This window comes from Chiloscyllium plagiosum, unplaced genomic scaffold (assembly GCF_037043375.1).
Source record: "Chiloscyllium plagiosum isolate Xiang-an unplaced genomic scaffold, Cpla_swu_hap1 HiC_scaffold_10, whole genome shotgun sequence".
NCBI lineage: Eukaryota > Metazoa > Chordata > Chondrichthyes > Orectolobiformes > Hemiscylliidae > Chiloscyllium > Chiloscyllium plagiosum.
The window spans coordinates 13936620-13957003 of record NW_028270148.1 but is presented as its reverse complement, the minus strand read 5'-3'; the positions used below and the strand labels follow the sequence as shown (position 1 = coordinate 13957003).

Genomic DNA, 20384 nt, shown 5'->3' with positions numbered 1-20384 from the left:
AGAGGGTTTGGCTTATTTTTAACATGCAATAGCAAATATTGGTTTCAAGGTTCTGTCTCCCAAGATGAATGTTTGAGACACAAATGACCCAACGTGCTGCAAAATAATCACAGTCAACAGATACCACTGTGTGGTGACAGTTGTCATTCAGTCTGTGCAAACATCAAGGATTTAACACAGCACATTTTGTACTATTAAGAACCTGTTTATTTAACTACATCTGTAATATATCAGGAGGATAGAGTTATCAATACAATTGCCACAAATTTAACAATCATTTCAGAATTAAAATTTTATTAGAGATGTACAACTTATTCATAAAGTTCCGTTGACTCTCTTTACACCAAGCACAATAAATATTGCTCCAAAGAATAATCACATCATACTCAAAACATTAACTCTTGGTACTCTCTCCACAGATGCTGCCAGAAATGTTGAGTTTCCCCATAATTTTCCATTTTATTTCAGATTTTAAGAATTTGCAGTAATTTGCTTTTATTACAGTAATATTTTCCCTCTATATTAGCTGTTAGGCGACTGTCTATCTTTTCTGGAACACTCGAATGTTTAACAAAGATTCTACATCATTCTAATATCTGTACTTTCACTTAAAGACTTGCCTTAATTGCTATCAATTCCTCCACAACATCTTCAGTCTTTTTGTCCATCAATTAAGAATCATTTAAAATTAAAATGTTCTTGAGGTAAACCTGTCTTAATCTCATTACTTATGGGATCATAGAGTGTTTTGACACAGAAGGAGGACATTGAGGACAATGCACTTGTGACACCTTTTGGTAAAAAGGTCTATCCACTTAGTCCCATTTCATGTCTTTCCCCAATATCCTTTATTTTTATGATTACTTTCTTTCAAGAGATACTTTGGATTCTGCTCCAACCATTGATTCTGATGAGAACTGCTTGACCTAACAGGCTTCTGTATATAGAAAACTATTCCTTTATTCTATCTCTTGGATGGTCTGTTGCCCCACTTTATCCTAATAAAAACTCCAGTTTCCCTTAACATTCTATATAATAGCAGCTTCTCATCTCCAGTCTCTCTGTTACCCTCTTCAGAACTCTAACATTCTTCTGGATGCATGGCACCAAAGCTGTTTGGTGGACTTTTAAAAAAATACATTCACAGGATGTGGCCATTGCTGGCTCAACCAGCATTTATTGCCCATTCCTAATAAAGAGTCAATGCCATTGCTGTGGGCTTGGAGTCATATGTTGGCCAGACCAGGTAAGGACGGCAGATTTCCTTTTCTCAAGAGCATCAGTAAACCAAATGGGTTTCTCCTGACAATCGATAATGGTTTCATTGTCATCATTAAACTCACAATTCTATAGTTTTATTCAATATTAAGAACTTGATTTCAAATTCCACATCTGCCAGGGTCTCAGAATATTACATGGGTCTCTGGGTTAATAGTCGAGTGATAATATCACTAGGCCATCAACACTTTGCTTTGTGCTTTCTGTGTTCCCAGTTATAACACTGAGAATCCCTTTGTCTTAGCAATTTCATTATAAATATGTTTTGAAATTCCCTAACTCTCTAATCTCTTCCATCCCTACGTGCCACCATGTCTGTGCTTCTCTAACTCTGCTCTCCTGAGCGTCCCAATCTTAATTATTCCAACATCATAATCAAACCTTCATTAATTGACCTGATGTTATGGAATAGCCTTTCTATTGAACTCTCTCTGTCTATCAGGCTTTCCATCTTTAAGAGATTCAACAAAACTGGCCTGCTTGAGAAGTATTTGGTCATCTATCATAATAGCACCTATCGGTGTCCTATTTTGCTCTTGTGAAGTGCCCTGGGATGTTCTATTATGCTAAACGTGCTATGTAAATATTGGGTGCTTTTGTTGTTTACAATTTTTAATGAACTGGCTTAGCCTCGTTCATTGGATGGAATTTGGTTGGAGGAAACTCTCTGTGGTGGACTGGCCTCTAGATCACAAAATCCAAGTGGTCAAACGCCTTCACTACAAGGATGACTCCAAAAGAGACGTGAAAACTGCGGACGTTGACAGTGACCTTGGAGACAGTTACTGATGGGTGTGATCCCTGGGAGAGAGAGGGGGTGTGTGGGGCGACTGTAAAGGCACTGGAAAAGCTGCAACGAAAAGGCCAAGAGAAGGGCCAGGAGAAGACAGAGACTGAGCAAGCCCAGTCTTCCTCCGCAGCTAAAGTGACAGAGACTGCCATAACAGAACGTGGTTCCTGATCCACACCAGGAGAGGTTTAACACAGAATTGGCCATCACCTTGCAAGTCATCGTCTTATGAGATGGAAGGTTGCCACAGCTACCAATTTGCGGATCTGTTGGAATGAAGGCCATTCACTACTGCATTCCTTTTAAACTTTGATTAGTTATTTCGCTCTCTCTCTAAGGTAACACCTCACATTTATCTGCATTAAGTTTAATTTAATACCCATCTGTCAACTCATTAGCCTCCTTGACAGCATTTTTATTTTTGTGTCAAATGCAGCAAACAAGATTGCTTAGTTCAGTTGACTAAATGTCTGGTTTCCAATGCAGAGTGGATACTGCCAGTGTGGATTCATTTCCTGCACTGGCTGAGGTGAGTGTGCAGGTAACCATGTGTGTGGTGTGGTAGCCCTCAGGCTAAACCACTAATGCCCTCCCTCTCTCACCTGGGATTATGGTGATTTTATTCACTTATAATAACTGGGAATATCAGTGGCTTGACACTGATTGGCGGGGGGGGAGACCATTTCAAAATGAAATACAATACCTCAGTTTTCAATCCTTTAATCAGCTTTTTACTCATACTGTTAATTCCTTTCAATGTCAGCAACATTCAGATTATTTCTCTTTTTTCACCATTTTTCCACCTAAATAATTTGTTCAAAATGTTCTAAAGCAAGGTTCACTTGTGTGGCTTTGGAGTTAGGATATGCACCCAAGTGAAAGGAAAACATTCCATGAATGTATCCATGGAATTATTGAGCCTGTCTTAAGCTGCTAAATTTCTCATCCCTTTAGATTGAACCAAATATGATAAGAAAAACAGAGGGAGAGGCACTAGCAGATCAGATACAGTAAGGCTGAAGATTAATGCATACATAGCAGACCTGTTGGACTATGATCCAGTGTCATTGATTTTTGACTCTGAGGTCGAGTTACCGTTGTCATGTTGGAAACACAATGGACAATTTGTGAATCTCACAAACACCAATGTCATAGTGTCTTAGAGTCATAGAGATGTAAAACATGGAAACCCTTCGGTCCAACTCATCCTAACCTAATCTAGTCCCATTTGCCAGCATTTGGCCCATATCCCTCCAAACCCTTCCTATTCATATACCCATCCAGATGCCTTTTAAATGTTGCAATTGTACTAGCCTCCACCACTTCCTCTGGCAATTCATTCCACACATGCACCACCCTCAGGTCCCTTTTATATCTTTCCCTTCTCACCCTAAACCTTTATAAAACTCAAACAAGTTCCTGAGACATGATATCCCACACACAAAGCCATGTTGACTATCCCTAATCAGTCTTTGCCTTTCGAAATACTTGTAAATCCTGTCCCTCAGGATTCCCTCCAACAACTTGCCCAAAACTGATGTCAGGCTCACCAGTCTATAGTTCCCTGGCTTTTCCTTACTACCTTTCTTAAATAGTGGCACCACATTTGCCAACCTCCAGTCTTCTGGCACCTCACCTGTGACTATCAATGAGACAAATATCTCTGTAAGGGGCCCAGCAATCACTTCCCTAGCTTCCCACAGAGTTCTTGGGTACACTTGACCAGATCACTTTTTCTTTTGTGATGCTGATAAGCACTGGCCAGAACAACGGGTACCTCTGCTCCTTATTTCCCCAATAAATAATGCAATGAAATCTTTTATTTCTATCCAACAAAGTAAACAGTGTCTTGTTTAAAATCCTTTCTGAAAATCACCACCTCCAGCAATGCAGCAGCCCCTCAGTACTACCACTGGAACATCAATCTGGAATTTTGGGCAAAAGATCTGGGCTGGGATATAAAACCAGAACCTTCCCACTGAACTATGGCACAGTCGGTTTTGCTAAAGGGAAGGCAGTTTGATTCAGGATAATTTGAAGTTACTTATTTAAGGCAAGGAAATATTAAACGCGAGCTGGTGTAATGTGTTCCTTATCACAAATGTACAAATTATTTTGTTTGAGTTATGTCAGTTGAGGCATAGATATTGCTGTAATCAAACATTTACACAGCGATTTATAAAAGCAGGAAATTGGAGCTGAAGTGGACCATTTGGCCTGCCTTGAAGAAGTTTTCCTCCTCTCTCTACAAGAATCTCAGGGAGTCCCTCTCCCATTGCAACTCCCAGGTACTCTATGCTACTCTCTCCCCACCCCCACCCTCCTCTAGCTTATCTCTCCACGCTTCAGGCTCTCTGCCTTTATTCCTGATGAAGGGCTTTTGCCCGAAATGTCGATTTTGCTGCTGCTCCTCAGATGCTGCCTGAACTGCTGTGCTCTTCCAGCACCATTGATCCAGCATTTGGCCTGTCAGGTCTGCCCCATCATTCAATATCATCTTGACTGAGCTAGGGCCTCCACTCTATGTTCCTGTCTGCTTTCAACATGCCCTGATTCCATGAGAAACCAAAACTCTTTCTGCCTCAGCTTTAAATGCATCAAATGATGCAGACACTAGAATCATCTGTGTGATCAGGTTACTCACCATCGTGAGTCCCAAACGATGGACTCCTTCCCCTGAGACTGTGCCCCTATTTAATCGAACCCTCGACCAGCAGAAACAATCTCTCACTGGTTATCCTGTCAAGCACCTTCAGAATCTTGTACATTTCAATGAGATCACCTCTCATTCTTCTAAACTCCGGGGAAAATCAACCCAACCTACATAGCCTCTCACCATAGCTCAACCCCCTCATCTCTGAGACCATTCTAGTGGACCTTTGCAGGACCACAGTATGTAAGTGCATCTCTTCTTAAATATGGAGGACAAAACTGCACAAAGCATCCCAGGTGTAGTCTCACCAGTGCTATGTACAATTGTAATGAGTTGTGACATGGCTTCTGACAGAATGACTTCTGACAATTCATATACACAACATCCACCGAACAGCCTTCATCACCACACACATGTAATTTCTGGCAGGAATTCAGTCACTGCAAGTAATTACAATGAAAAAAGATAGCTCCAAAACTAAGCATGTCTTCTAAATATCTACTACTCCTACGTGTTTGATGATACTATGTACAAAAATAAAGTGGTGAAGAATTCACCAACATGACCCCAGTACAGTCACCAAAAAACCCATTTCCTGTATAAATATATACATAGAGAGTGATCACATAGGACAAAGAATCATTTAAAGGCCAAAGATCAGGAAAGTTCATGGTCATCCATTTGGCTAGTCCCTACCTCCAATAAACCCCAGACGCCACTCTGACACATTTCAACCTCCTTTTCTGTAAACATGTAGCCACTTGCATTTGCGACATTATCCCCCCCCCCTCCAGGCACCCTGCTCCAAACAGCCTTTGCCTCGTGTTTGTGATTGCTAATAGTTTGTAACAACAATGCTTGACTCGATTCGTAATCATTTGAGTTAGAATGCTTCATGCGTGTAAGCGCTTACACTTGGTCAATCAAGTTCCTGACATGCGTTAAAATCCATAACTCTGTTTCTGGCTAAAGCTGCTGAAGCCTTGACCCATAGTGATTTTGTTAGTTTGATAATGAAGTGCACAGACAAATGTCCTAATATTTATTTTTGGATGCTGAGTGTTGTCAGCAAGGCCAACATTTATTGCCCAACCCTGCTCTTGGGAAGGTGTGTGTGAGCCTTTAGTTTACAGTCTGTATGGTCAAGCTGCTAGACAGTGCTGTCAGGGAGGGAGTTCTGGGATTTTAATTCAGCGAGGACAAAGGAACTGCATGATGCATATCCAAGAGGGACTTGCAGTGGTCCTTGGATGTGATGGTGTTGCTATGCAATTGCTGCCCCTACTCTTTGCAGCTGCTGGAGATCGTGGGTTCAAGGAGAGCTCAGCTGCCATTTGGAAGACTCAAGCTCCAGGTTGTCCCACTCACATACAGGTAGTGTTTGAATAGTTGGAGCTACTGCACTGGCAGTGCAAATCACAGGATATTAAAACAGATTCTCCAACCGAGATAGTTTTACCTGTTAGAGCACTTGGAAATGTTTGAAAACTTTCTGCACAGGTCTAATCTTACTGAAGCCTATTAATGATCCAAGGTAGATTGTGAGCCTTGAGTCCTTGGTGACAATATTCTGGAATACTGTCAGATCTACCTGGCTCACTATCAGACTGCCAAGCCTCCTACTACTGGTTAGTTCAGCTTCAACTATCCAGCACCAGATGTATCTGACCCAACAGACCCTCGTAGCTTCAGAGCCCCCACTACTCAAACACTATCACAATAGGACAGAAACTAAACATTAATTGGACAACTGACAAGCTGAGATTTTACAAATCATGTTGAAAAGGAAACCACAATATCATAGCACTTTTCAAGAACTTGTGGTTATAAGGGACTTGTTTAGTTCCATTTTCTCCATGCATTGTCCAAATACAGTATCCAACAGTCACTTATTTATAAATCCAATTTCCACAAGTATACTGCCTGAAGAACAAACGATGGTCAAACAGGAAGGACTTCTTCATTTATATTACTAAACTCCCAATAATCTTAATGCCCTAATCAGAGGAATTAGCATCTGAAATACTGAAACATACAGGAACTTTCATGTTTTTAAGATGTTCCAAAGTACTTTTCAGCCAATGAGTGAGTGAATGAGTGAATGAGCGAATGAATGAGTGAATGAATGAATGAATGAATGAATGAATGAATGAGTGAATGAATGAATGAATGAGTGAATGAATGAATGAGCGAATGAATAATGAGTGAATGAATGAGTGAATGAGTGAATGAATGAATGAATGAATGAGCGTGTGTGCTCAATATTGTAATATACATAATGCACTGCAAACGTCCCTAAGTAAGCAAACCAGGCATTATTCAGAAAAAAATTCACTTCTGAGATGTTAGTTAAGCAATAAATATTGACCAGGCAGATTTCTCTTGGGTTTGAGAACTTAGTGAGGGCATGCTTATAGAGATGTTGGAAAGGTTATGAGTTTTAGGAGGACATGTTTGAATAGTTGGGGGTAGAGGGTGGACTGGTTGTAAATGGTGACTCCTGGAAGTTGGGATTGTTGATAAAGAGTGTCTCAATTTGGTATTATGTGAAGATCTAACCTTTCAAACAGCAAAGATTACAGAACTCTGACAAGATATTTGATCATCCTGGCGGACCATGCAATGACACCTGCAGTGTCCGATATAATGCTGGCCACGATACCCAAGAGGTCTTGGGGAACCGTGGCCACTGTGACAATCAGATGCTTGACCATGATGGTCAGGCAGCCGGCACAGTCATGGATAATCCCGAAGGGAACTCTCAAAATGGCCACCATCAGAATTCGGGCAATGTTGATAACAGTTGTGATGAGTCTGGCAAAGGCTGATACCCCATTGGTGACCAAGGAGATCATCCTTCCAATTGGAGCCAAGGCGTTGATGATGGTGGACTCACAGACTTCATCAACCTCTTTGCTGGCTGGTTCCAATGGTGTATCAGCTTGCTGTGTTGCCAGATCATCACCATCAGCTGCTGGGTTCTCTTCAGCTGGTATCGGGAGAGAAATGTCCTCTTGATCTTCTGTGCTAATTGCCAGTTTGGATATCAATGCTTCCACCTCTTTGAAGGTCTCTGCTTCATCATCTTTGGTTGTTCCCCTGCACCTGTCAAAGATCTTGCCCACTCCCAGGATTTTCTGTAACTCCCTCACCATTAGGTGCTCAGCATTTGCTTCTGGCTCCATGTTTTTCATGAATGCAAAAGAAAAGTCGTTATCATATGTTGGTATGTCCATTTCCTCTGATACCACATTGCCACTTAGACAAGGATCATTATTCAGGTCCTGTGCAGAGGTGCAGCAAAGAGCTGACCAGACCAGACCGGGCACTGACACTCTGTTGTTCATTTTATTTTGTGTGGGATTGTCAGCACCTGTCACCACGTACATTGTCCGTTTGGACCGGTGGCATATCTGTGCCAGCCTCCGGACAAAGGATTCAACCTGGTGAAGCCACCTGACATTGGCACCATGACGTTCGGGTACTGCGTTAGTGAGGGTGCATGTACTTGTGGCACTCGTCTTGTCATTCAGTTTGAATGGGTACAGATGGCCTCGGTCATAGTTGTTATCCCGGTAATCGGACTCAACTGCCTGAAAGCGACTGGAAGGCACATTGCATGTCTGCATCTCATTTCCACTAGCAGGGTTGTCGATCTGAAAGCAAGACAAATGCAAGCGTGAGAAACGATCGAGCTTTAGTACAGGTATTTATTTCTTTGATCGACCTTCATCTACCTTTTCAGGTCCACAGCAGTGACTAAACATAGGCAATGCCCTGAAACTCCACCACACCAGGAACCTGGGAGCAATGCGATTCACCTCCAGTTCACATCCTTGTAATTCTTTTCCCCAACAACAAAAGTGTAAGATGTAGGTGCAAAAGTAGGCCATTTAGACCTCCCCTTCTGCTCTGCCAATCAGATCATGCCTGATCTGATAATCCTCAACTCCACGTTCCTGACTTGTCCCTATAACATTTAATTCCCATACAGATTAAAAATCTTGCTATCGCAAACCTGAAGATGCAGACTTGGAAGTCCTCTGCAGTAAAGAATTCCACCAATTCCTATGAATAAAATCAAGCCATTTCTTCAATTTATCTGATTTCTAATTAATTTTTCTACCAATAAAGTATTATTATTAAATGTCTTCATTTATTTTAATTCATTTGCTATTTAAGGCAACACTTTACAATAATAGAGTCACAAAGCATTGAAAAATAGTTAAAGAACAAATTCACATAGTAATAGGCCATTGCTGTTGTTTGCTAAAGGAACACCCTCCGATTTTATTCTCTTCCCTGTTTGTCTCAGTCCTTTTGAAAGCTACAGTTGAATCTACCTTTTACCATTGTCTTATTCCACTTCCTAATCACCCGTTTTTCCTCCTGTCGTCTGTGTCCTCTGGTTCTCAACCTTTCTGCCAATGGGAACAGTATCCCTCTGACTGAACCCCTCATCATTTTAAACATCTCTCTAAAAACACCTCTCAACCTTCTCTTCTTCAAGGAGATCAGCAACAGGGTATCCAACATATCCACATAACTGCAGTACCTTATTCCTTGAATAATTCTTCGAGTCACAGAGTCATAGAGAAGTGCAGCATGGAAACAGACCCTTCGGTCCAACTCATCCATGCCGACCAGAACCCATTTGCCACCATTTTGTCCATATCCCTCTAAACCCTTCCTATTCATATAGGCGGAAGTGGGTACTGCAGATGCTGGAGATCACAGTTAAGATTAGAGTAGTGCTGGAAAAGCACAGCAGGTCAGGCAGCATCTGAGGAGCAGGAAAATCGATGTTTCGGGCAAAAGTCCTTCATCAGGAATGAGAGTGGAAGCCTGGGGGTGTGTGGGGGGGGGGGGGGGGGGGGGGGTGGGTGGAGAGATAAATAGGAGGGGGGGTGGGACTGGGGAGAAGATAGCTGAGAGTGCAATAGTGGATGGAGGTGGGTGTAAAGGTGATAGGCCAGAGAGGAGGGTGGGAAGGAAGATTGACAGATGGGACAGGTTATGAGGATGGTCCTGAGCTGGAAGGTTGGAACTGGGGTAAGGTGGGGGGAGGGGAAATGAGGAAACTGGTGAAATCCACATTGATCTCCTGAGGTTGAAGAGTCCCGAGGCGGAAGATGAGGCTTTCTTCCTCCAGGCATCGGGTGGTGAGGGAGTGGCAGTGGTGGAGGCTCAGGACTTGCATGTTCTCAGCCGAGTGGGAGGGAGAGGTGAAATGACTGGCCATGGGGCAGTGGGGTTGATTGGTGAGGGTGTCCCGGAGATGTTCTCTGAAGCGCTCTGCAAGTAGGTGTCCTGTCTCCCCAGTGTAGAGGAGACTGCATTGGGAGCAACAGATACAATAAATGATATTGGTGGATGTGCAGGTGAAACTTTGATGGATGTGGAAGGCTCCTTTGGAGCCTTAGATGGAGGTGAGGGGGGAGGTGTGGATGCAGGTTTTGCAAATCCTGCTGTGTCAGGGGAAGGTTCCGGGAGGGGAGGGTGGGTTGTTGGGGGGCAGGGACCTGACGAGATAGTCAAGGAGGGAACAGTCTTTGCGGAAAGTGGATAGGGGGTGGGGAGGGAAATATATCCCTGGTGGTGGGGTCCGATTGTTGGTGGCGGAAATGTCGATAGACATTCCAATTCATATACCCATCCAGACGGGTTTTAAATGCTGTAATTGTACCAGCCTCCACCACTTCCTCTGGCAGCTCATTCCATATATACACCACCCTCTGCATAAACAAGTTGCCTTTTAGGTCCCTTCAATATTTTTCCCCTCTCACCTTAAGTCTATGCCCTCTAGTTCTGGTCTCCCCCACCCCAGGGAAAAGACCTTGGCTGTTTATCCTATCCATGCCCCTCGTGATTTTATAAATCTCAAAAAGATCACTCCTCAGCCTCCAATGCTCCAGGGAAAATAGCCACAGCCTATTCAACATCTCCCTATAGCTCAAACCCTCCAACCCTAGCAACATCTTTGTATATCTTCTCTGCACCTTTCCTATATCAGGGAGACCAGAATTGAATGCAGTATTCCAAAAGTGACCCAACCGTAAATCTTTTCAGCACACTTTCTAACGCCTTAATTACCTTTCCTAAATTGTTGTGCCGAGAATTAGATACAATCCTCCAGATGACAGCTAACCAGTGAGTGTTTTAGAAATCTCTTCCCTAATGTCCTAGCTGTTATAATCTACACTTGTATTTTTAAAGCTCAGGATCCTGAATGCCTTCTTATCAGCTTTTTCAACTGGCCTTACCACCTTCAACTGTTTGTACACCTATCTTCCCCAAGTCTCTCTGTTGCTGCACCCCATTAGAATTTTCCATTATCTCTCCTTATTCTTCTGATCACCTCACACTTCTCTGCTTTGGGCTTTGTCTGTCTGGTTCTCTTATTCAACCAATCCATTTGCCTCCTCTCAAAATCTACCGCTAGTAATTTTAAGTTTTTAACCCTGCACAAACTTGGAAATTTACCAGCTATAAACCTAAATTCTGGCCATTAATATAGATGAAGCTGGAATATTTTGGACAGTTGCGGGCCCCTTATCTAAGGAAAGACATAGTGACATCGGAGGCAGTACAGAGAAAGTTCACTTGGCTGATATCAGGCATGGAGTAGGGAGAGGTTGAATGGATCAAATTTTACTCGTTGGAATACAGGGGGATGTAGAGGACTTGACAGGGTAGACGTGGAGAGATTGTGGGAGAGTCTGGGACCACAGGTCATAATCTCAGTGCAAGGGGTCACACATTTAAGACAGAGATGAGGAAGAATTTCTTCTCTCAGAGGGGAGCGAATCTGTGGAATTCTTTATCACAGTGAGCTGCCGAGGCTGAGTCATTATGTATATTCAAGGTCGAGAGAGAGATTATTAATCAGTAAAAGAAACAAGGGTTATAGGAGAAAGGATTTACAGTTACATTTACAGCTAAGGATTATCAGGTCAACCATGATCTCACTGAATGAGGAGCAAACCCGATGGGCTGAATGGCCTACTTCTGCTCCTATGTTGTATAGTCTTAAGAAAAATGGTGGCCTGAGCATCTGGTGCCAAACATCTTAAATCTGATCACCATTTTCCGCTGTCACTGTAAATGATTAAGCTGTATTTACTTCATCTTCATTCATTGTTTTGAACTTTTAAAAAGAAATCTGAACCTATTCGTGTCCTAGAGACCCTGTTTGACCACACTTTTGGATTGAATCAGACTGAAACCTCATACGTGTCTAAATTTTTAATCTGTTTTGAGTACAGTATGAGCAATGCAGCCAAGTGATCAATTGGACCAATTTATGAGGGCGAACAACAAAATATGATATTTGTAATTCAGCCCTCAGCTAATCAGCAATCCCTACACGACTTCATTATTACTCTTGTTTTGTAATGAGCAGGTCACTGAATCAAAACTTAACAACTCGTAGCAGGAGGCTATTCAGCCCCTCCAGCCTGTCCTGCTATTTAATACAATCATGGCTGACTTAATCTCTGCCTCTTTCCTGCACTTTCCACATAACCTTTCAATTCACACCATGGACATCCAGGCCCTATACACCTCCATCCTCCATGGCAATGGCCTCCAAGGCCTCCATTTCTTCCTCTCCCGTGGTCCCCACCAATACCCCTCCACTAACACTCTCATTCGTTTGGCTGAACTGGTCCTCACCCTCAATAATTTCTCCTTTGAATCCTCCCACTTCCTCCAGACAAAATGGGTACCATGGCCACCTACATGGGCCCCAGCTATGCCTGTCTCTTTGTCGGTTTCGTGAAACAGTCCATCTTTCGCAGTTACACCTGCACCACTCCCCACCTATTCCTCCGCTACATTGATGACTGTATCGGCGTCATCTCGTGCTCCCACCAGGAGGTTGAACAGTTCATCAACTTCACCTACACATTCCACCTCGACCTTAAGTTCACCTGGACCATCTCAGTCACCTCCATCTCCTTCCTGGACCTCTCCATCTCTAACAATGGTGACCAACTCAACACTGACATCTTTTACAAACCCACTGACTCCCACAGCTACCTGGATTACACCCCCTCCCACTCTGCCTTCTGTAAAAATGCTATCCCTTATTCCCAATTCCTCCGTCTCCACCACATCTGTTCCCAGGAGGACCAGTTCCACCACAGAACACACCAGATGGTCTCCTCCTTTAAAGACCGCAATTCCTCACCTCCCATGTGGTTGATGATGCCCTCCAGTGTATCTCCTCCACTTTCCACAACTCCGGCCTCAAACCCCACCCCTCCAACCCCAACAAGGACAGAAGCCCCCCCCCCCCGTGTCACCTTCCACCCCACCGACCTCCGCATAAACTGCATCATCCTCCGCCATTTCTGCCACCTACAAAAGGATCCCACCACCAGGGATTTATTTCCCTCCCGCTTTCCATAAGGACCATCCCACCTGCGTCTCCCAGCACCTTCCCCTGCTACTGCAGGAATTGTGAAACCTCTCCCTCACCTCCATCCAAGGCCCCAAAGGAACCTTCCACATCCATCAGAATTTTACTTGCACTTCCACACGTGTCATTTACTGACTCTGTTGCTCCCGATGTGGTCTCCTCTACATTGGGGAGACAGGACGCCTACTTGCACAGCACTTCAGAGAACATGTCTGGGACACTCGCACCAACCAACCCCACTGCCCCATGGCCGAACACTTCAATTCCCCCTCCCAATCCACCAAGGACATGCAGGTCCTGGGCCTCCCCCATTGCCACTCCCTTACCACCCAACACCTGGAAGAAAAACGTCTCATCTTCCACCTCAGGACCCTCCATCCCCATGGTATCAATGTGGATTTCACCAGTTTCCTCATTTCCCCTCCCTCAGCTTACCCCAGTTCCAACCTTCCAATTTGGCACCGCCCTCGTGACCTGTCCCACCTGTCCATCTTCCTTCCCACCTATCTGCTCCACCCTCCCCTCTGACCTATCACCTTTATCCCCCACCTCCATCCACCTATTGCACTGTAGCTTCCTTCCCCCCACCCCCTCCCATTTAGCCACTCTGTGGGCCGCCAGTCTCATTCCTGATGGAAGTGCTTTTGCCTGAAACGTCGATTCTCCTGCTCCTCAGATGCTGCCTGACCTGCTGTGCTTTTCCAGCACCAGTTTCTGGACTCTAATCTCAGCATCTGCAGCCCTCACTTTTGACTAATTAAAAACCTATCTATTTCCTCCTTAAATTTATTCGGTGTCCGGGTATCTACCTCACCCTGGGGGAGTGAGTCCGACCTAAACTGCTCAACCTCTCCTCATAAGACAAGCTCAAAATCGCTGAAATTAAGTAAGTGAACCTTCTCTGAGCTGTCTCCAATGCAATTCCTCAAGTAAGGGGGTCAAAGCTGTACTCTAGACGCGGATGCACTTTAGTCCCCAGAGCTCTTTTACCTGCGGTTCGTAAAACCAGGGGCTGGGTCTGTAGCCCGCACTCTGGCCCATACTGCAGGGGTATCTGTAGGCGGAGTAGACTGGGATCCGCAGCCCGCTGTTGTACAGAGTGGCAAAGTGGTAATGGTTCTTATACCGCTGGCAGATTCTAAACCAGTTTTGACTCTCGGATAGGCGAGGAGGCACCCCACCCTGGAAGAACCAACTGCACTTGTCAAAATCCTGGACCACTTCCCCCTGCACCATCCGAGGCAACAGCAGCAGGAATAAGACCAGGCTCCCTGTCCCCATGGTCAGGCTCCACACAGTTAGACTTCCCTTGTTCTCTCCACCAAGAGCGATGGGTTCGGGTTTCTGCTGAAATCTCAGCAGGAGAGAGAGAGAGAGACACACACGCCCACAAGCTTGTACAGAGGTTTCCTGATCCTTCCTCCTTCCCTGTTGTTACATGCCTCAACCGGTCTCCCTGAGGCAGCTGGACTCGGTAGCCAGGAGCACTCTGCACCACTTCCACCAACTGGTCCTTACTGAATTCCCAACAGGCACGGTCACTGCTGACCCGGCCAGTGCTGTCAACATTTAGTTCAGCTCCTCCCACGAGGAAGCCGCCGAATGCATCACGCGTCCCCCTGCAATTCTGCGATCCCTCTGCGCCTGGTCTCACATTTGGACAGCTCCCACCTCTGCACTGTCAGATGCAGTTAGCCCGGCCTGACGCCCAACTGTGTGTGCACTGCATGTAAAAACTCTGCAATGCGCCGGATGTTATATCATTCAGTGTAACTAGACGCTTGTCAGGGAGAAGCTGTTTGTACTCCAAGGTTCCCTGGGACATGTAGTTTCCTTTTTAAACAATTGTCTTAACACTCATCCATTAAAGCCAACAAAAACAGGAATTGTTGGAAAAACTCAGCAGGTCTGGCATCATCTGTTGAGCGAGAGAGAGAGAGAGAGAGAGAGCAGAGTTAATGTTTCGGGTCGAGTGACCCTTCCTCAGAAGTTGACCCTTCCTCTTTCGGCTTTTATAGAGCTGTTTCTCCTGCCAGCCGCACTGACCTGCATTTACATAGCGCCTTTTGCAGGTGTCAAATGGAGTCTCATTGAAGAAATTCGGCACCCACGAAGCGAACTCTCCCAATTGGCCCTGGGTACTCTCGAGGCTTTATTGTCCGACAAACCCAGCTGCCCAGGAGCATATTTTTAAATTTTTTTTAAAAATCACGCGCTTTTTGAGGCGGCCTCGCTTGTAACTTACTAAAGTGTTGGAGATGGGAGGGAAGAGAATCAGCTGTTTGACTGTGTGGGACTGCTGGAAGCAAGGATTACATCCAAACAGAGTTGGGATCTTCAAGTCACATAATAAAGATGGGTGATCAAGGTCATGGTCAAGGAGGGAGGCTTTTCAGAGGCAGGAGCTCAATGGGTGCTAGAGAAATGGAGAGATTTAGCGTGAGACTCCCAGGATCTTAGGGTTGAGAGAACTTAAGGCACAGTCACCCACTGGGACACCGTGTTTCTGGGCCTGATAGGATGAAGAGTTTTAATGAGGGTGAAAGGAGGACAGGAAAATGGAGAGATGTAAGGGTTAGAGAGGGAAATTCAGAGTGTGAGATCTTGATGATCGAAAGATTGGCAACTGGTAGTGGAATGAAGGGTGTGGAAATGCACAAAGGGTCTGTTTATCCAATGAGCAACCAGAACATTCAGAAAGAGCTGTCTGGGCTGAATCTACAAGAGGCAGTGTGATCTGCACGAAGATGCGTCTGATTCTTTAACTGACAACCCAGGATTCCCTTCCAACACCAACACCCCAAAAACACACAATCAATAGGTAAAGGGCTGTAACAAATCCCACGGTCAACAGCATTGATACAAATCTTATTAATGAATGATGCCCTGTTGGTTGATACAAGAGGGAGTGACTGGGGGTTAAAGAACTCCAGCAGGAAAGGCTGGAAAAAAATAGGCCAGACTGGAGAAAACTAATGCTCTTAATAAACTCCCTCTGTGAGTTTAAATCGACAGATAAACAGTCAGCTAGATAGATAGACAGATAGATATATAGATAGATAGATAGATAGATAGATAGATAGATAGATAGATAGATAGATAGATAGATAGATAGATAGATAGATAGATAGATAGATAGACAGACAGACAGATAGATAGATACATAGATACATAGATAGATACATAGACAGACACAGAGATAGACTGGTATATATTTTAGTTCCCTTCCCTGTATTTGATCTTGTTGCCCAGCTCCTGATGGGTATCACTTGATAATTATTCTTCTAATTAGTAATACAGGTGATTCATAATATAGTTATATATATTGAAACACAAATATAAATAGAATTGCATAGTTACGAACTTTTCAGTACATAAATAATCGCGCATAATACAAACAGTGACTCAGTGGTTAGTGCTGCTGCCTCACAGCACCAGGGTCCTGGGTTCGATTCCCGACTGTCTGGGTGGAGTTTGCACAGTCTCCCAGTGTCTGCGTGGGTTTCCTCTGGGTGCTCCGGTTTCCTCCCACAGTCCAAAGATGTGCAGGTTAGGTGAATTGGCCATGCTAAATTACCTACAGTGGTCGTTGTGTTAGTCAGGGGTAAATATAGGGTAGGGGAATGGGTTTCTCTTCATAGGGGTGGTGTGGACTTGTTGGGCTGAAGGGCCTGTTTCCACATTGTAGGAAATCTAATCAAATCCCACTCCAGCGCAATAACTGCGGCTGACACTCTTGCGTTGTCCTGGGGGAGGTCTGCACCAACAGTGAAGCCACCTTTTGGGGTGCCACAGTGGCTCAGTGGTTAGCACGGCTGCCTCACAGCACCAAAGACCCGGGTCCGATTCCTTGGGCAACTGTCTGTGTGGAGTTTGCACATTCTCCCTGTGTCTACATGGGTTTATTCCGGTTTCCTCCCATAGTCACAAAGATGTGCAGGTCAGGTTACTTGGTCATGCTAAATTGTCAATAGTGTTAGGTGCATTAGTTTAGGGGAATGGGTCTGGGTGGGTTACTCTTCGGAGGGTCGGTATGGACTAGATGGGCCGAAGGGCCTGTTTCCACACTGTTGGGAATCTAATCATCAAATATCAGTCTATTAAATACATGAGATAAAAATGAAAGGTCTACAGTTCTGTACATTTCATGTTAAAGTCTGTGGATGTACGAGTTTAATATAGCAGGAAGTTGAGTTGTCTCATTTTCAGAATGTTGACTTTCCAGTCTAATGCCATCTAGGATTTTCTCCCATGTCATTTTCTGCTGTGCACTGAGGAAATATGTTTTCAATTGCTTTTCTTTCATGAGGTTTGGACAATGCCGGCACTTTTCGCCCATCCCTCATTGTCCCTTTAACTGAATAAGCTTGCTCAGCCATTCCAAAGATGGAAATGTGTTGCTGGAAAAGCGCAGCAGGTCAGGCAGCATCTAGGGAACAGGAGAATCGCCGTTTCGGGCATTAGCCCTTCTTCAGGAAGAGGGCTGAAGAAGGGCTAATGCCCGAAACGTCGATTCTCCTGTTCCCTAGATGCTGCCTGACCTGCTGCGCTTTTCCAGCAACACATTTCCATCTCTGATCTCCAGCATCTGCAGACCTCACTTTCTCCTCAGCCATTCCAAAGGCTAGTGAAGAATGACATTTTGCTATGCGTCTGGAGTCACATGTAGGCCAAACCAGATAAGGAGAGCAGACTTACTTTTCTAAAGGACATGAGACAGCGAGATCTTTTAAAATAACGATGAATGATAATTTTACAGTCACCATGCCTGGCTTGTAGTTCCACATTTATTTACTGAATTCAAATTTCACCAGCGATCACAGTGGCATTTGAACCCATTCTCCCACAACTTTAACCTAGGTCCCGGGATAACTCGCACACTGACATTACCACTATGTCACCAACACATTCAATCCATGATTCAGAGATGCCGGTGTTGGACTGGGGTGTACAAAGTTAAAAATCACACCACACCAGGTTATAGTCCAACGGGTTTAATTGGAAGCACTAGCTTTCAGAGCGACACTCCTTCATCAGGTGATTGTGGAGGGCTCGATCGTAACACACAATTTATAGCAAAAATTTGCAGTGTGATGTAACTGAAATTATACATTGAAAAATTGATTGTCTGTTAAGCCTTTCATCTGTTAGAATACAGTGATAGTTTCACTTCTTTCATGTGTAAATCACAAAACCCTTCGTTGTTCAGTACTTCCGAGGAGCAGAAAAATTATGCTATATTCTTCGTGACCTGCAACACATTCTCAATGAGGATGAGCACCTCACCAAGACCTTCCCCACACCTCCACTACTTGCCTTTAAACAACCGCCAAACCTCAAACAGATCATTGTTCGTAGCAAACTGCCCGACTCTCAGGACAACTCCATACAACCCTGTCATGGTGTACAGTGCAAGACATGTCAGATTGTGGACATAGATACCACTTTTACACATGGGAACACCTCCCACTTTGTACATGGCAGGTACTCATGTGACTCAGCCAACGTTGTCTATCTTATACGTTGCAGACAAGGATGCCCGGAGGCATGGTACATTGGGGAAACCGAGCAAAGGCTATGACAACGGATGAATGGGCACCGCACAACAATCAACAGACAGGAGGGTTCCCTCCCAGTTGGGGAACACTTCAGTGGTCCAGGACATTCAGCCTCGGACCTTCGGGTGACCATCCTCCAAGGTGGACTTCAGGACAGGCAGCAGAGGAAAGTGGCCGAGCAGAGGCTGATAGCTAAGTTCAGTACCCATCAGGAGGGCCTCAACCAGGACCTTGGGTTCATGTCACATTGCAGGTGATCACCATTGCACTACACACACACACACACACACACACACACTCTCACATACACACGGACACAGGTACACACAGACGCGCACACAGATACCCACACACACCCTTATAGATACACACACTCCCACACTCACACATGCACCCCCTCACAGACTTAAGACACTCTGCACTCACTACACACACACACACTTTCTCACACTCACAACCCCCACCCCAGACAGACACACACACACACAGACAGACAAAGACCCACATGCACACATATATTTTGTGGGGTGAATTTGTACTTGCAGAGTTACATTGCACTTTGCTCAAAAACTGAATGCATTCATGTAGAACTCTGAGCTCAAAAACTGCATGAATTTATGTAAAACTCTGTTATCTCACTTTTTAGATTAGAATCAATCTAAACAGAGAACACAGGGGGCTAACACCTTCAACATATTGTCTAGCTATCACCATTGTTAACAGCTAACCCGAGAATGCAACTGTAAAAAAAGGGTTTTGTGATTTACACATGAAAGAAGTGAAACTATCACTGTATTCTAACAGATGAAAGGCTTAACAGACAATCAATTTTTCAATGTATAATTTCAGTTACATCACACTGCAAATTTTTGCTATAAATTGTGTGTTACGATCGAGCCCTCCACTATCACCTGATGAAGGAGCGTCGCTCTGAAAGCTAGTGTGCTTCCAATTAAACCCGTTGGACTATAACCTGGTGTTGTGTGATTTTTAACATTCAATCCAGTTGAGTTTAAGGACACTTCAGAGAAAGGAGAATAATTACTGGCCTTGCCAATTAAAAAAAAATGTAAAAATCAATTTTCACACAGTAATCTGACACAAACAGCAAATGATCACCGAGACAATCTTGATGTTTGTGCCCAAATACTTTGAATAAAAAAAAATCAACCTGCAATCTTCTGACTCTGAACTGGGACTACCACCTACTGAGTCCTGGCTAACAGTTTTGTTTCCGAAAGTACTTCCCACTTTCGTAATCGTCTACAAGGTTTTTGAATATTGTCTCAAAAAGAGAAATGTCTCTGTGAAATGTCTCGCTAAGATTTATGCAAATGTATGTCCAGTTGCTCAAGAAGGTTCAGAACATTGCAAAAGCACTTTACCCAATTACTTTTCACCGTTTCTGAGACCTGCCTCATTCATTCCTCAGAAGTTCATGTCAGGGTATTTCGGGACAAATTGCTCTTGGTTCTAGCGCACTCCAGTGGTGGAATTATGAATTCTCACCCTGAACTGTGGAAAGCAGTTTGGGTCCAAAGCGACCTTCAATTTCTCAGGACTGGCAAATTAGAAAGGAAGGGCTTGCTTTTCTACAGCACCCTTCGTGACTTCAGCATGCTTCACAGAAAAGTGCAGTCACTGTCGCAACTGTGTGAATTGAGGGTTCAAATCCCACTCCAG

At 44.3% G+C, this 20384-nt stretch overlaps 1 protein-coding gene across 1 annotated transcript; it reads right to left on the bottom strand.

Annotated features, from left to right (window-relative positions):
* Positions 1-184: 184 nt before the first annotated feature.
* LOC122552608 (endonuclease domain-containing 1 protein-like) lies at positions 185-14806 on the bottom strand. The gene is made up of 2 exons (XM_043695358.2): positions 14134-14806; positions 185-8377 (listed from the first exon to the last, which is right to left on the bottom strand). The coding sequence occupies exons 1-2, from the start codon at positions 14422-14424 to the stop codon at positions 7298-7300; spliced, it is 1371 nt and encodes a 456-aa protein (XP_043551293.2). The 5' UTR covers positions 14425-14806; the 3' UTR covers positions 185-7297.
* Between the last annotated feature and the right edge of the window lie 5578 nt (positions 14807-20384).